This window comes from Egretta garzetta, unplaced genomic scaffold (assembly GCF_000687185.1).
Source record: "Egretta garzetta isolate BGI_Z169 unplaced genomic scaffold, ASM68718v1 scaffold79, whole genome shotgun sequence".
NCBI lineage: Eukaryota > Metazoa > Chordata > Aves > Pelecaniformes > Ardeidae > Egretta > Egretta garzetta.
The window spans coordinates 3617161-3634777 of record NW_009260791.1 but is presented as its reverse complement, the minus strand read 5'-3'; the positions used below and the strand labels follow the sequence as shown (position 1 = coordinate 3634777).

Here is a 17617-nt window from a genome sequence, read left to right as displayed (position 1 = left end):
CGCTCTTGTCAAAGGAGTCCGTTTTCATCCTTTGCTAGAATTACATACATGCACACCGACAGGCTGAGAGCCCATGCTACTCCAAAAAAAAATAAACAGGGCAATACGATGTCAATCAGGCACATGTGAAATGAATAACAAACTGGCTGTGTGACAGAACACAAGAAGCAGTTGTCGCTGGGGAGGGAATTAGATGGGTTCCAGGGTGATCAGTATGAGGCCTGGCACATTTCAAGGATTTCATCTGGAAATAAATATTTTTATTTCGAAATAAACATACGATCGACATTGATAATGTGTGCTGCTGACACAAAAATTTGCAATGTGGTGTACTGTGATGAGAACAGAGCAATCGCACAAAGCAGTTTGGATCACTGTGGAGGGCAAATCCATCCAAGCAATATGGGATTTTAATCGAGCCAAATGCAGAATTACACTTCTAGGAAGAAGGAATGCAGGCAGCAGCTGCAGATAGAAAGAGCTGATCCTGGAAACCAGCAATTTTGAAAAGATTTCGGGGGTAATGACAAGCAATTAAAAATGAACTGTCAGTTCAATGCCCTGACACTGGGGCAGTGAAACACCGCAGGAACAGGGAGGTATTTTTTCCTCCCTACACATCCTCACCACAGCAGGGAGTATGTATGCTAAAATATCACACCTAGTTCTGATGTGAAATATGTCACATCTTCTAAGGGATGTTGAAAAACTGGAGAGGATGCAAGAAAAAACACGACAAAAGTAATCTGAGGGCTGGTGAAAATGTCTTTCTGTAAGAAACCTAAAGTATTCAACCTCTTCAATTTAGCAGAAAGAAGATGGAGAGGTGCTCTGATTACAGGGCACAGGAACAAGACGCCAGGTGTAAAGAGCCTTGTAATCTAACCAAGAAAGGCAAAGCATGAAACAACATCTGCAAACCAAAGCCAAATGGTTCCCTACTAGAAATCACACCCACACGCAGCAGTGTAGCTGCTTTCCTTCTGCAAAAAACACCCCAGTAGTGGATTCCCCAACTCCCGATACCATTGCTTCAGGAGACGAAAGTGTGCTGCTGGGAGACGAGGTATTGCTGGAACAGTGCAAATATAACTAAATAAAGATGCATAAACTGTGCTGTCCTGGAGGCGATTTTAGATTATCTATTGATCTATTGATCATTTCCGGTCTTGAGCTGTAGGAATCCAAGAATGAACGGTTTTATCCCAGAGACAGAACTCCCCAGTCTACATACTCATTACCTAATTGTTTCTTATGCAGGAAAACCTGGAAAATGAGCGGCTGAGCTGCTGGGAGGAGGCACGATTAGGAGTCCCAAGAAGCAGCAGTGCCGGTAAGCCATGCTGTGGGGCAGGCAGGTTCATACGCTGGCTACAGGTCATTCAGGGATGGAGACGGAGCAAGTGGGATTGGTCAAAGAGCACAGATGGATAACAAAGTTATTATTGCTGGTAAAAGTATTTGTTGTCTTGTTAAAAACAAGATCTAAACTGAGATGAGGACAGCAAACAGTGTTTTTCAATAATCAGCAAGGCTAACCAGAATAATTGCAGAGAAGGGAACTTTATTTCAGTCCTACCCTGTCCCTACCAGCCTCTTTCAGAAGCTCTCCTGAGGTTCCACAGAGTCCCACCTACTCCTGATGGCCATGGGGGCCAGGCATGACCTGCTCACGCATTTCTGAGCTACTTTGCTGCTGGCAAAGGAACTTCTGGTGCCAGTTACCTACTGCTTTGTTACTTGGTGTGCTACTGCTGGACTTGTCAGTGACAAAGGAAAAGCTGCACAGAGCTCTAGGGAGGCTAGGTGAGAGCTACCAAGCCCTGGAAGCTCAGGCACATTTGTTCTCTGATCTCTGGTGAGAGACCCCAAGCACAGTCCTATGGGTGAACATGGTTGGGGTTCCAAGGTCTTTTACTGCATAGATGGAAGCACCCCAAGGAAAAGAGGTGAGGGTTCCCCAGCGCAGCAACGCTCACTGTCCTAGTGCTGGTCACTTAAGTGCAAACTTCAGCCCTGAGTTTTGAAGAGTCGCTGGGTGAAGATGACCGGTAGCATAAGACAGGGAAATACCAGCTCTTGTGCTTGAAATTACATCATATCTGTCCTTGAGAAGGGAGCATGCAATGTGCAAGCAGCAGGGCTTGGCTGGGCGCTACCCATTGCCTTTAGGAATTCAACCCCTTGGCTTTATGGACAGCTGTCATTCCCAGGATCATCAGATTTGAAAAAAAAAACCAAAACCGAACCTGCAACATATGAAGGGCTTTAAATAAAATAATCATTAGCATTTTGGTTATAAAGAAAAGTGGATTATATGTGCTTACTGCAAGGGGCAGTGCCAACTTCACAAAGGAAAAACGAAGAGGAACATCACTCCATGGCTTGCAACATTTGAGGAAAAGCTATCCTACTGGGATCCTGTTGGCAAAGCATTCCAGTGTGTGTCGTAGCGGGGGGAGGCAGATTTGCTTTGAATTAATTTGTTTATTTGGTTCTATTCTAGGCAGATGAGCTCTGGGATTTGTAGACTGAATTGAGTAACACCATCCTACCCTGGGCCACAGAAATCAATGGCAAAGGGCGTCTTTCCATCTCAGTCTGTCAGTCCCAATCCATCCTCAAGTCACGCCAAGCGTCTGGCTCATGGTCAGGGAATACAAAACAGAGCTTCTCTCCTCCAAACCTTCAGTCAGTCCATGCTGGGCAGACAGGGACCGGCGTGCTTGAAGGGTCTCGGGGAATGGACCTGAGCTCACCACATCAGTACAGACCTTGTCAGAAGGCATTAGCAACCCCTAACCACCTGGTGGATCTTAATATATATGGCTGGATCTTGTCCACTTCCCAGGGATCTGCACTGACATAAGTTCTGTCCCTGGTGTGGCTGCCCTAAGGGTAAGAGCAAGGATGAAAAACAGATGGGGCAGCTCCAGATCAGCAGAGTGGGCAGCTTGTTGCTACCACATCCCATGCCTCCACCTGCTCAGGAAAGAAGCATTGGAGAGGCAGCAGAGTTTGAGACCTCAAGGACTACATTCTGGGACACTTGAAGTCCCAGGCCTTCACATTCATTCAGTCTTACAGCCTCCCTCCGTGTGGTATTACTCATTTCCACTCTTCCAGCCAGGCACATGGCCAGCACAGATCTCTGCAAAGAGGCAGTGGTCTCTTCCTTTATAGGCGACCGCCTAAGCAGCTGGTTTCCCTGCTCTTCATCTGTCAGAGCTGCTGACAGCTTTCTCGTTGTCAGGCACAGCCGGTGGGGCAGAAACAGCATGAGGACTCCTAGGACACCTCTCCTTCTGGGATGCCCTGGGGCGCCCACCTCTGCGGTGTCCGGCTGACAGCAGCAGCGGCCCAGGGGAAACATGGGTCAAGGGAGGGAAGGTAGAGGGAGCAGCGTTCTCCTTCCAGGAGCATGGATGTGTGCGCTCTGGCCGATCTCTACCAGGCTGACAGCTGAAAGGTCACACTGGCTGAGAGACCTCAGTCACCAGCACATGGGAAGTTTCTCTCCTATAGGTGTTAGGTGCTGATCAAAATTAAAAGAGATTTGGGATGCGAGGGAGCTGTGCCGACAGAGTGACCCGCATCTACAACAGTTCAAAACTGCCCAACACGTACTTAAAGCTGCCCTCTTCTGAGGTGCGGGTCAAGGACCTGGAGTCCCCGTAAGCCCCTGGGGACACATGCCAGAAGTCAGGAGAAGCGAGGGAGACCTGGTCCTTTACATTCCAGTGCTACGCACCCCTGCAGGATCCAAATGGCACCTGTATGACATCCAGCACCCGGCTCCCGGCAACCACACAGAGGAACATGAGGACCGCTGTTTTCTGAGTCAACCACATGTTTTAAAAGCCTGCAATTTCATGACTAGGTACACAGGATTGCAGTAACTGTTTTTCTAACCCGCTGTATATAGGAAGCATTTTCCAAATCTCTGATGACTTTTGCTGATCGTGGTTCTCTGGCTAAGCAAAAGCCACAGGGAATCCAGGTGGGTATATAGCTGTGGCTTCTCTTAGTGACCTTAGGACAAGTATCCTCCCTGGGGCTGGAGGCAAGGGTGGCAAACTCTTCAAAGCACTTCCCTCTCCCCAGCAGCAACACCTCAGTCTTTCCTGGATTTAGCTTCTATCGGCTGCTCTTCATCCAACTGTTGACTTTGGCCGGATCGCTAGCAAGCTGGGAAATGGTGTTTTTTTGTGTTTGTGTAAAGGAAATGCAGAGCCGAGTGCCACAGGAGTATTACTGGTTTTTCATCCAGCCTGCCTCGCCCTCTCCCCAGCCAAAGCCTGACTGACCATAGCAGGGTGGATGGCCCAAGGCACCATGGAGAGAGTGAATCCTGGACAGTGTGGTCAGCAGGGAGGGTTGCTAACCACAGATAAGGCAAGGGCTGGCCAGATGAAGACTGGAAAGTCACTCTTCCAGCTGGAAACAAATCTGCACCCTGCTGAGCATCAGGGAGAGATGCCAGAGACTATAGAGACCTAAGGAACAATTCCCAGGAGGGCAGCAGCAGAGTGGGACGGCACTGGCCAAAACAAAAGTGAAGGTAGGCAACCCTCAGAGAAGCAACCATCTTCCCAGAGTCCAGGAGCCCCCATACCAGGGTTCAACAAGCTCCATCTTTCCAACTCCAACCAGGCTGCCTGGGACGTGACAGCGGCCTCCAGGCACCCAGAGGGGCGGCGTGCTGCCCGCGGGGCTGGGAGCAGGGTCCCACAGAGGGCAGCCGCTGCAGCTCTGGTCCGTCCACCCCAGCCCCGCCAGCCGGCAGCCTGCGCGCGCGGCTCCAAGGCGAGAAGGCTCAGCCAGGACGGGGGCTGAGTCATGCTCAGCCCCTGATAACCTGCCAGGACAACAGGCGGGCTCTCCCCTGTTTTTTAAATGCCGAACAATATACTCGGTGTCTGTCTTGTCCGTCCGCCTGTCCCTTTGGCTAGATGCCCTCGCCGCTTGGGGCCACGGGGACCAAAATCAGTGATTCACTTCCCCCTTTGTAATGCTCAGCAGTTGCTGATTTTCCACTAAAGCATTGCAGAAGAATGGGCAGCCTCAACACCAGCGTCTGTGTCTACAGGGGGAGAGAGAAGCAGCCAGCCTTGGAAAGCAGCAAATTGACCGCAGACCAGAAACTTCCCCTTTCTTGGACTCCAAACAGGTTCCTCAGCAGGCAGACAGGATTCATGGCTCAGGCTCTGGGCCCTGGAGCACAGGGGAGGCATTGCTTAGAGAGCACTCAAGTTTATTATCAATTAGCTCACAAACATGCTGACAAGGAAGACAGCTCTGTTAGGACTCGGGGAAGAGGGGGGAAACCACACCATACAAGGCACCTGACTTCAAGCCCACCCGCATTATGTCCATAAATCCTGGCTCAGTTTATTATCCCCATGAGCAGCAGAGATAGCTCTGAAACCTGCCCGCTTCAGGGTTCCTACTGTCCCTCCTGCGGCTGCCTTCAACCCTGGTACCCCCTTGCACAAGTGAGGGAGACACCGAAGCCTGAAGCCCCCTGCTCCCCGGGGTTTGGTGGAAGGCAAGGGAAGTTCTCCTGGCCAGGAGAAGCAGACACCAGTCTTCCCCAAGTGGAAGACCTTAGCTGAGTCAAGCAGCACCTGTGTACCATGAAGGCCACAGGAATGACCATCCATGTGCCTCTGTGCCCGATTCACAGTCACCTGTGAATCTGATCTTGTCCCAGATGGCACACCAGGCATGGGCACCTGGACCATCACAGGGACATTGAGGAGAGTGGCAACCCTGTTGCTTACCACAACAGATCTCAGCTGCCAAGGTTTCCCCCTCGTGCGCTCTCCTGTCACCTCACAGTGCCACGGGCACAGCTGACACACAGTCAGCTCATCGGGCAAGCAGGAAGGGAGTCACCCAAACCCTCCCTCCCCTGCGAGATCTGGAGAGCTCCTGTGGGCAGAGGTGTCACTGGCAACACCCTTTGCCGTGGGCACAAAGAGAGCTGCCAAAGCGGGGCTGTGCAGGCAGGAGCGAGGGTCAGGCTCCCTGCCCCACACCCACGCTCAGTGTTGCTGGCCACGTGCCCAGGACTCACGTCAGTCCAGCACCCAGATGCCACCGCTACCCCTCACACCATGGCTAGCAAGGGCCAGTCACAGAACCCACTTGGCTCTCATTTTGGGCTCCCTCCTGTGCCATCTCACAGGGTAACTCCAGATCCCTGCTCCGCTTGACATACATGCCAGTGGCTGGCCGAGATTTCTCTGGATCTCTCACTACAAACCACAGCAACAGATGTACAAGTCCACGGGACAGCAAAGGCACCAGGTGACTGCCCCCATGCCACCCAGCTCAGTCCCTCCACCACCACCACCCTGGCGTCTTCCTTTCCCTGGCCCCTAAGCAGTGCCGGTGCTGCAGGGCCAGCCGAGCTGGCTCCCAGCCCACTGCATAGCCCACGAGAACAAAGAAGGAGAAGGAGATGGGCTGTGAACGCTATTTCTATCTGCTCAGGAGTTACCAGACACCACATAAGTGAACGTCTATAAGCACATAGACAGCAAACAGGTTCTCTTTAACCAGTCTCTGGGGGTCTCATTTGCTCCTTAGCCAAAGTGGCTGCTCACGTGTCCCCGCACAGCTCTCTGCTGACATTAAATGCCCTTCTCTTGCCACACGTGCCACCTGCCACTCTGCGAGTGCTCTTCTTTGCTCTTGTGTATTAGGGAGTGAGCAACTGACTCCCTGGAAGCAATCCAGCTCTCCAAGCATGGGAACAGCACCTGCCTGGCCCAGCGAAGCTGCAGGAACATGCCCTGTGCAAGGGCACGGCAACCAGCCTGTCACCAGGAGCAGCAGATCATGCTCCTGGCTGGATCCACCAGACCTTAGTGCTGACCCATAAAGTGGCCAGAACCATGATTTCCAAATGCCAAGCGTGATGAAGAGCTGTTTGCAATCGGCCTGTCTCCAGAGCTGAAGTGCGGGCCAATGCCTCCCAGAAAAATCAAAATGCAGCCTGCAACCGCTCTGAGCTTCGAGTAGAGCCAGCAGAGGAACCAGGCCAGGTTACTCGATTACAAATGCCACATCTGAGCCAATCCGTGCACACTCCATAGACTAAAACAGGGATTTAGAGGGATAAGGAGGCCAGGCGAGCTACCACCCCTCTGGCAGAGCCGCCCCCGCTGGCCTGCGGCATGTGCAGTGAGCGGCAAGCGGGGTGGGCAGCTGTGCAGCCCTTCTCTCCCCAGCTCAGCCGCATGCTCCTTCGGGCTGGAGCAGTGAAAAAGCTGCTCCATTTGGCTGCCCTGCCTGCATGCAGGGGCTGGTGTTCGGCAGCACGATCAACGGGCACGGCACTGCTGCCAGATGCAGTCGCACAGCCGCTCTCACACCTTGCTGAGAAGAGACCCATCCAGAAGTGTCCTAACAGCTGCCCTCACACAAAGGGCTCCATCAGTGCCACCACCTTTACTGCAGACATCACCCCACAGCCACAGCTTTTGCACCATTACAAAACCGGGCGTAAGGTGCTGGCACAGTTGGAGAGTGGGTTGTCCGCCATGCAACGTGACCACCCCACCAACTGCTGCGGGTTGAGGACCTGGCCGCCATCTAATGAAACCTGCTGCAGAGGTGTTCACCAGAGACAAGCTCACTGCTGGCTGCAGGGAGGTCACTGGGCTCCCCCGTATCACAGGGAGAAAACAAGCACTCTTGAGGTTCATTTCCATCTTGTTGACTAGCAACACTCACCCCCTCCACCAGGCTGCCAACTTCAAAGCCCTGAAGAAACACTTTAGCCTATTCATCCTCACACCCACACACACCCCGGGGAGAGGGGGGAGCCAGCTGCCTGCCCCCCGCCTTACACGGGACATGGAGAGGGCAGGCAAAGCCTCTCTTATCCTAGGCATGCGAGTGGGGTGAAGGGCTTGCGGCTGCACACACACAGGGCATGAGAGCAACAGGGTGGAAAGGAGATGCGTGCAATCCTCTCATCTGGAAAAAGGGAGGCTCTTCATCTACAGCAAGAGGTGCTGGGAAGTCTCCCACTCATCCTGGGAACACTGTGGATCTAAGACATATTTTAATCTAAAATAATGGTTGAACACCTGGCCTTGGGATCTATTAGCCTGAAGCGGTTAGGTCTCCTCACATCTCTCCATCCCTTTCCGTCACCTGCAGCACTCCAGCCATGAGAGCTGTGTTGGGATGTGACACTTTGCTGCCCACTCTCAAAGTCTCAGCCCTGCCAGGGAATGGGGAATGAGTATCCCGGTGATTTTATTCTGTGCTGTTCTGCACTGGCTCCATCCCTCCAGTTGCTCAGTAGCCAGAAGACTAGAGCCTGGCTAGGGACCAGGAGTGCTCCTGGCCATGTATGTATGATGTCTGGTGGTAAAGCCAGTGCTTCCAGAGGTACCGTGACCACAAATCTGCTCTCACACTGCTCCCACATGGCCTTTGATATCCACACCAAGGACCAGCAGGTCTCATGGCATCCCTGGTGGGAAGGGCTCTGGAGCAGGCAGAAAGGCTGCGCCTGCCTTGGCAGCGCCTGGGCTCCAGCTCCTCAGCAGAGCAGCTCCAAAGCAATGGAGAAGGCAGAGCTCCAGTGTCGTTATCAACCTGTCATTACATCTCTGGAAGAGTTTGGCACTTTGCTGTTGTAGAAAGCCTCATAGCTGAAAAATTAGCACGGCCACCCTGCCAAGGCTACAGGCAACCTAATACACCCCGTCTGCCCCCTCCAGATAGCCTCAGCCTCTGAGTATGCTCCCCATCCTCCAAGGCCAGTATTTGGCTCAGTTTTGCAGATATGGGTCTGTTAACCATTCCCCTCGGCTCCCTCCCTCTCTCCTTCTGTAGTTCTCAGAATTCCTTCCAATTTGTCAGGATCTTTTCTGGCAATAAAGAACACCTTGACTCAGTGCAGGACCCCAGGGTGCGCAGGAAAAAAGTCCGTGCAGCTCAGGTCTTTTGCCTCCAAAGTCCTAAGCGCCACCAGTCTCTCGTATGCAGCCACACTGCATTACTCTCCACTGCCTAATTTGCTGTTCGCGCCTACTCTGAAAAATCTCAGCCTCTCCTTCTTCCAGATTTCTTTCTTCCATGGAGGATTTTTTTTCCCTTCAGCTGTAACAGATAATATTTTTCCAGCCTGAATCTCTTCTTAGTTCCTGCTTGTATGTTCAGTTTCTGCATGTCCCCAAAGAGAGCCTCCACGCAAGCGAGACAAAAATGAGTTGGTGCAGAGAGCTGGGTACCAGTCCCATCCAGCACCAGGCACTCAGGGCAGCACTTCTCAGGGTGCTTCTGAAGAAAGCAGAGGAGCACGAGCATATTTTATACGGAGACCGCTAAATCTCCATTTCAACCGCTCCTTGTACCAAATCGGCTTCAATTCATTCCTTGTGTCCTGCCAGCACTTGGTGATTTATGGAAAACACTCGAAACTAAAAAGAACAGCTTTGATTTTGCTTAAGTACCAGCTTAAGCCAAATAAGGCAGCAGATGGTCAGGTATGAGAAACTACAGTGTAATCCATATGCACAAGCGAGCTGAAAGCAAGCTGGATGACAATTCTAATTCAGGCATTAGGGAAAAATTCTCCAGTGTTTGATCATGTGGCCTTAGCACTCTTCTAACATCTTTCTTTTATATACAACTGCTATATAAATTGTATTGTCATAAATGTCCCAAATGATATATGTATAGTATATAAAACAGCCTATAAACTGGATTTTCTGTACTACCTCACCTACCACATGTACAATGCATTTGCCCTGCACCCTGCTCTCTTACATGTAGTCTCAGACTAGGCTGACAGTAGCAGCATTTTTCTTTCAGGTAGAAGGAAAAGTGAATTTGAACGTTTTCTCCTGAAGCCTAGAGAGTGAATTAAGCTATAGGAATGGCTCTCAAGGAGGTGCAGAAGAACCAGGCCTAATGTAAAGACCATATTTGGAATTTAAGAGGAGCCTGAAAAGCCAGCTATCCTCCTGCTGCTCTGAAGCATGTGCACCCCCCTAGAAAGTAAATACATAAAACACATAAACCAGAATGGTGCTGACAGCTTTAAAACACTAGAAAGTAGAGCAACTGTATCTGGTGCCAGGCTAGAGAAGGTATATCATGTAATTTAAAAATAGAAGTAATTTTTTTATAAGAAAAATGACATTTACACTCCTCTTGGGTAGCTTGAGTTTTTCCTTTAGGCTTCCCAGCCAGCTTGCCAAGGGTTTTCAACTATGTCAAAGCAGGAGAGGGGCCGAGATCTGGCGCTTATGGAGACTGTGTTGCCCTGAGTGGAATCTCTTTTCACATATTCTCACACAGACTGGCACCAGCTTTTTAGTTTCAATTTTTCAACAAGGTCTCAGATATCTACTAAAGTTGGCTCTGGATCAAGGAATGTAAATGCTTGGCCACCTTGTGAAAACTGTATTGCCAAAGGGAAGCACCTTAGGAAGATGCAATTAGGGCTTATCTGCACTGGGAAAATATGCATAAACACACTGCAGTGGCAGCAGGCAAGGTTGGCACCAGTGTTTTACCCCAGGAATTTGAGGTCACGTGCTATGGATCTCCTGGGCTGGTCCCATCCCAAGCAAAGTAGGAAACCTGCCACTGCCCATGCCATGGGAATGTGCTTACACAGAGGGGCTTCTCAGCCAGGGTCAGCTTTCATTTTCTCTGCTATTTGGTTATTAATAAATTGTAACCCTCGTAAATGTGAAGGGGGTGACAGTCAGAAGTGAGCAGAAGAGCAGGAGGTGCGATCAGCAGGTGCATGGCTGGTACAGACCTCCTCCTAGCACTACACATATCGTGGACAAACAGTCCCAGACACTCAGCAGCAACCCAAGTAAGGCAGTAAGAAAGCTCCCCTTTTCCTCATAAACGTGGAAAGTTCAAAGCTGGCAAGACAGCAGGCTCCAGATCCTGCTTGAACAATTAAGACAAATCTGCCTCTCTTTGGAGAAGCATCTTTAAAAAGCAAGTGATCTTGCAATGAACTTTTGGTTTATCTGTTAGACCTCAACAACAACAAGCTAATCAAGCTGACTTTGCCAAGCCACAGCTCTCAATGTCATGTTTCCAGCGGCCATCCCAGGGTGGAAAGTTTTACATCCACCCATGGGCTCCGCTGTCCTCTGCAAAGGGCCACGCTAGACATTTGACTGTCACCAGAACGGAACAATTTCAGACAATTTTCGAAAGGGGGGAAATAATACACTTTCTCCATCCAGCAACCTCTGCCACACACCCAAGATCCTGCCTGCTCCCTGCTGTTCTCATCCTTCACTTCCAGGAGAAAGAATAGAGATTTTGGCAGTGCCTCCCTGCTGGCATCAGGTTCCCAGTGTCCCCAGGCCAGGAGTGCTTGCCACAACTCCTCAAGGGCTGCATATAGCCCTTCCTCTAGTCAGGAAGGGAGGAGATGTCTCCCCCGGGGTGCTGGAGAGGAGGCTCTGAGATCAGGAGTCAGTGGGACAGGCATGTCGCAACTCAGCCTTCTTCCTTTTCCATCCTGAAAACACCAGGCAACTCCCAGCAACTGCCTTGCCTAAACAAAGCCCTCTCAGAGGAAGCTCCCTGCCCTCAAGAGCTTAGCCACATTAAGCTGCCTGCACAGTGCCTCAGCACCTTATACCACAGCTATGTCCTTTTCCCTTGCCTGGGTTGCTGGGAAAATGCTCTGCAGGTCCCAGTCATCTCTTCTTTTCTGTGAAGAGGAAGGATGCCTTGCTTCCCAGGCAGCCCTCGTCCGGCACACACATCCCATCTGGGCAGCACTGCTCCCTTGCATAGATGCTGGTTACAGATTTGTGCCCGGCACTCCCACAGGAGGGACCTTCTTGGGAGGCAGTGGCAGGAGCCTCCTCGCACACTGCCTGGAGTCAGAGGCTGCCCATCCCAATGACGAGTGGCAGGGGCGCAAGCTCTTTCCACTCCCTGCTGATACTCCAGCCTTAGGAAAACAAACGCGAGGGCTGCCCACCCCAATGACGAGGGGAAGGGGCGCAAGCCCTTTCCACTCCCTGCTAAATCAACAAGAATTCTGCTGATACTCCAGCCTTAGGAAAACAAAGCTGTTTCCATTTAGCTCGGCTTCTGGGCTGAGGTGCAGCTCCACCCGCACAATCATCCGTCGGGGCTTTGCTTCTCCGGGCAGAGATTCAGGCTGAGATCAAGAAGAGAGAGGATTTGCAGCTAGTCCATGCCGGGAGGGCCTCTAACACCCCCAGGGTTTTGCTCTCCAGAGCATTCCCCGTTCCAAACAGCACAGCGCCGGGGCTTCCCAGCTTCTGCAGCAGCTAACAAGTCCCCACAGGCTCCCTCCGATGCCCAGCGCTAAACCTCTGCTGAGCCATGGCCTGCTGAAGGGACTTGGGAAGTGGTACTCATTGCTCAGCCTGTATTTTAAGGGATGAAAGTGTGAGCATCACCAGCTCCAGTGTCAGCAAAGTAAACCCAGAGCTGCCCTTCTCCTAGCCGTGTCTTCCCCTGGGGCGAGCGCTGAGCTCGGATGAGGGTGGGTATGCCTTCTTCGGTCCCAGGAAGAAGAGATAACGTGCACTGTATGGGCAAGCCAAGGATACAGGGCTTCTTCCCCGGTACCCCTCCAAACAGAAGCACCAATGGCTACGTGTGACATGGCAGTGCTGACATCCGTGCTCAGCCCAATGCTCAGGCTGATCCCCATCTTCCCAGGACTGCCAGCATGCCCAGAAATGGATCTCTGACAGCTACGCTGGGAATGCCCACAGATCCATTCGCTAACCTTCACATCTGCCAGGTGCAAATACAAAACAACCAGTAAAACCAGTTGCGTATGACCAGTACAACCCTGTTGTATTCAAGGAGCTGTGACTTTTCACCAAGGCTGGGGGCAGAAGACTGACAGTAATTTATCTCCTGCTGCCACAGTCGTGCTTCCTGGGCTCCCCTGGCAGGGAAGCTGCAGAAGGCATCACTGCTTCTGCTTCCAGGCATAAACTCTGGAGACCCTGAGCACATCTGTCAGAAACAGGGCCATGAAAACAGGCAGCTGCCTCATCATGCTTTCCACCAGGGCTTCATAGGCTCCTCCAGACTCCCAAAGACTTCCTACCTCCAGAGCAGGCTACTCTCCACAGTGAAGCGGCAGTCATCATAAACAGCAAGTCCAGCTAGCTGAGGATAAGAAATCATTTTAAAGCAGCCCCACCACTCAGACAAGCGGGGAATATTTCGGTCTAGGCAGTTCCTGAGTAACCTAGGAGGCTGCTCTCCTAACTCTCTCTGAAGACTCGCTTCGGAACACACCGAAATCAAAATCAACTCCATCTCTGCTTAGCCAGCAGGTCTCTGGGGAGGATCCATGGGGTTTGTTGCATGTGTATTCGGCATCTAATACAGCATTGTTCTCGTGCGTGACTTCAGAGCTTCTGATTGCTACATCCGTACAAACAAACACAAATAAAGCCAATATACACACAAATAAACTAAAGGAGAAAGCAAATTCACTCATGTGAGAATTGATGTCCTGTCTTGGCACAGCAAGATGAGGCTTAAGAGGTTTGTAAGCTCTCATTCTTGCGCAACTCCTCCTTGTTAGCAATGCGAATGTGCAGGGAGGTTGGGGACTAGTAATTTGTCCTGGATCCCACAGTCTTCTCACAACTGCTGACCTGGAACCACCAGCGTCCTCTGTCCGCTGAGAAACCCAAGAGCTTCTTCCACCTCTTCCTTATCAACAAATCAGCCAAGCAAGACAGCTGCTGTGGGAGCATGGTGGGGTCATTAGAAAAAGTCAGTGTCCCACCAGCACAACCCTTCCTTATCCAGGAGGAGACCAAAGACTGGAAAGACCAAGCTGTTCCTCTCAGACTTGACAGTGAACTGAAATCCAGTGAAGGCGACCCCAAATTTGCAGTGCCTAAGAACCGATCGTCATCCTTGAAAATATGAGCAAGATCTACCCAGTTCTGTGAAGGCCAATATGCTTCTTGCTTTTGTTGCTACAGCCCAATTGTATGGAGAAAGCCTGATGCAGAACCGCAGAAATTACTTCAGTGGTAGCACAGAAATAGATGTTGTAACTGCAAGAAGCAGGCTCCAAGTTCAGACAAGTCTGAGAGCATGGTTTCATGAGACAAATGACCAATCTCTTAAGTGGCTTCCACCAAAAGGGGAGCCCTTCCCTTTCCTTGCCTGCAATGCTAGCCTTGCAATTCTGTCCAATCCTTCTGGTCCTCATGTAATCTTTCAATAAGTCAATTTAGCCCAATGAAGTGGCAGAAAATTATCCTTAATTTTGCTGTGTTAGTTTTTTTTTGAGCTAATGAACCCAGGGGCCAGAGGAGCACCAACACTAGTGCAAGGGAAGCAGTGGGAGGGCATGGCCAGGTGCAACAGCAGCAGGAGTGAGCCTTTGGCTGCAGACACTCATTCTTACAGGCTCCACAGGTAGCCCAAAAAGTAGGCAGTCTGAAGGGGACACTCAAAAATATTTGGGAAACAACCCATCTAAGAGCAGCAAGACTGTTAGGTCATGCCAGTTGTCTGCTGTACGTTATATGGTCCAAGGACAAAATCCAAGCAACTGAATTATGCAGGAAAATGCCTAGGGGCTGAAGTGAGGTGTCTTGACGCAGACCAGTGCCAGCATCGCTTGGGCAGGAAAGGCACAGCACAGGACGGCTCCAGAAGGCAGTCAGTGGTGTCCATGTCCCAGGGTCCTACCTGCGGCCATCGCAAAGGACGAACATCAAATACTCTTGCCCAGTCCTGTGGGATAAGGCGATGTCCGATGGCCTCCATGGGGAGGGAAGGAGGAAAGGCACGGCAGGGTCCTTAATGGAGTCCTATTTCCTTGGGAGAGCGCCAGAGGATTTAAGGTACGGCAGGCAGCTGGGCATTCGGCAATCCCAGCTCAGCAATCGCTAGACGCTCTGTCTGACTGTCAGGACAGGAATGCTCTGCCAGTGCCTGCACAGCCCCCCCGTCCTCTGCGCAGCGCCTGAGGTCATGTTCCTTACTGGGAAAGCCTTCAACAGGTGCTGTATCTTCAAGGGCATGGCTCTCCCTCCCCTCCAGTCCTTGTGCACACAGCAGTGGCATGGAGTGGTAGGAGGAGGTCATCGCTGGGGGGAAACTTGTCAGCAATGGCCAGGATGGCAGGCACGTGCGAGGTCTGCGTGCTTGCTCTGGCACCGAGCCTCTCTCGGGGCAGCAATGACAGGGTCTCAGCCACCTCTCCCTGCCAGCACCACCTCTGCCTTGCCTGAATTTGGCTCCCATCAGATAGTCTTTCATTTGGGCACCAAGATATGCCGGCTTCAGTGGACTACTTCGTGTCAGTCAATTCCTCATCAGTCATTTGAACCCCTCCAAAACAGTAGATGGCTGTAAGTAAGTGGCTAGAAATGTCTGCAGCCCGTGCTTCGGAAGAGACAGAAAGGCAACAGCTACTTTAAGCGCAACAGACACTTTAAATACAACCTACAGAAACACAGAAGAACAAAGGCTGTCCCTTAGGCAGCTCTAAGTGATGTGGACAGAGAAAGTCAAAACAGCTCAGAGAAGAAAATGAGAAACTGAAGTTACCTCCTGGTCAGGCACCTGTAATTTGCTGTAATGTCTTCTTGACTTCACCCAGCAACTGGGTGAGAAGCAGCAAGAACAACACGAGCCTTTAGGGGTGGTGCAGTCTAACACTTTGCTCCCATGTCCATGGACTCTTACAGAGAAGAGGAGGTGATTTTGGAAAAAAAACCCAACAAAAACCAAAACCAAAACCCAAACGTGTGGGTTGTTGTATAGCAAGCATGCGCCATTCCCACCTCTCCATCCCCACTGAGCTGCCAGCACCACAGAGCTGCCTGTCAGGGAAAGGCACCTTTCCTGCCTTCGCTGCCTCCTTCAATAGAAACCCCACAGCTCCAGAGGGACTTCACAAAACACAAAGTGTGAAGGAGTTGCAGCTCAAGTACAAGAGAACCTCAGCACTGACCTGAGGCAGGTAGGCTGGAGCCATAAGCTCTTTCTCACTCAAAAGGACCAAGCAATGCCACAGTTGTCATTCCGAGCTTATCATGCTCCTCACAGAGCCTCTCCAGCATGGACCTCTGTGAGCTCCAACAGCTGCATCTTTGCTTCCGTACCCAATACACAGATGCCTGCTTGGGTACCAAAATGACCCACACCACAGCGGGGTGACACAGAAATATGGAACAAATGGCTCAATAACAGCTAGAGTCTGCCAGCAGACATCTCAGGGTATCGTCACTTGGCTCATACCGGCATTTAAGAGCATACCACATACCTATGCACCCTCCTGTGTATACTACCTGGACATACTGCTCTAAATACATTCTCTTGGGAAAGAGATTTAGCCCCTACTCCTCTGTCCACCCTGCTGCTGCCGCTAACGCTGGTCATCAACTGGACAAGGGCAAACTGCTGAGCTTCACGGTCCTCCTTCACCATGGGAATGCCACTAGCCTGTCCCATTCCTGCATGTGCCTGGGGACCATGGCACAGTGCTGGGGCCAAAGAAGAGTCCCTTGGAGGGACAGCAGAGCCTGACCCCCTTCCATCAGCTCCCACAGCACAGGCAGGAGCCTCTACTGGGAGCCAAGCTGCCCGGTCTCATGAAGGAGAGGCCGTGGGCCAACCAAATGTGCTGTTAGCTGCCTGTGGGTTTGGGGTAGCATCCTGCTGGGAACCGAGTTTGACTTACACAGACGGGATGTGCCGTGGGATGGGCATCTGAGCCCCTCGCAGGGAGGCGTCCCGCCCTGCCGTGCTGGTCCTCCTCCAGAGGGAGATTGCAGGGGGCTGGAAGGCGGCAGCGGCACCGGGCGGGTGGTATTCCTGCTCAGGAACGACTTCTTCGCACCGGGAGCCCTGGAAGCCTGAGCGACAGGTACAGACCTGGGGACGGCTGCAGGAGCCCTTGTTCTGGCATGGTGGGTCACAGACAGCTGGGGAGACACAGAAAGGTGGTTTGTGGCCACGAGGCTCCCGGCAGCGTGCTCAGCCCCCACGGTGGTGGCAACCAGCTGGGACAGCGCAACTGGGTTGGCCCCATCTCTTCTCTGCAGGCATGTGGCCCTCAAAGTCCCAGTGTTACTGCTGCTGTGGGTCCCTAACACAAGATCACTGCCATTAGAGACTTGTTTCTGTTCCCACTTCTCCCCAATGGTCTCTGCGGAGCTCTTCTCCAGCAATACTCACTTCAGAAAGCTCAAAAATGAGCAGCAGCATGGTCTGCAGAGAGCATACAGCCTCTAGCACTGCCCATAGCAATCGGAGCAGGAGTATAGAATCATAGAATCACTTTGGTTGGAAAAGACCTTTGAGATCATCGAGTCCAACCTTTAACCTAACCCTGCCATCCCACCACTAAACCATGTCCCTAAGCACCTCATCTATCCTTCTTTTAAATACCTCCAGTGATGAGGACTCTACCACCTCCCTGGGCAGCCCATTCCAGAGCTTGACAACCCTTTCAGTGAAGAAGTTTTTCCTAATGTCTAGCCTAAACCTGCCCTGGCGCCGCTTCAAACCATTCCCCCTCGTCCTATCATCTGTTACCAGGGAGAAGAGGCCGACCCCCACCTCACTACAGCCTCCT

The 17617-nt window shown here is 51.6% G+C and overlaps 1 protein-coding gene across 1 annotated transcript in view; it reads right to left on the bottom strand.

Moving 5' to 3' along the window:
- The window catches only part of LTBP2 (latent transforming growth factor beta binding protein 2), a 96098-nt gene that overhangs the window by 37416 nt on the left and 41065 nt on the right, over positions 1–17617 (bottom strand). Inside the window, exon 3 of the mRNA XM_035902032.1 lies at positions 16721–16964. Within this exon, the coding sequence (XP_035757925.1) occupies positions 16721–16964 (244 nt within the window). The remainder of the gene's footprint in view (positions 1–16720; positions 16965–17617) is intronic.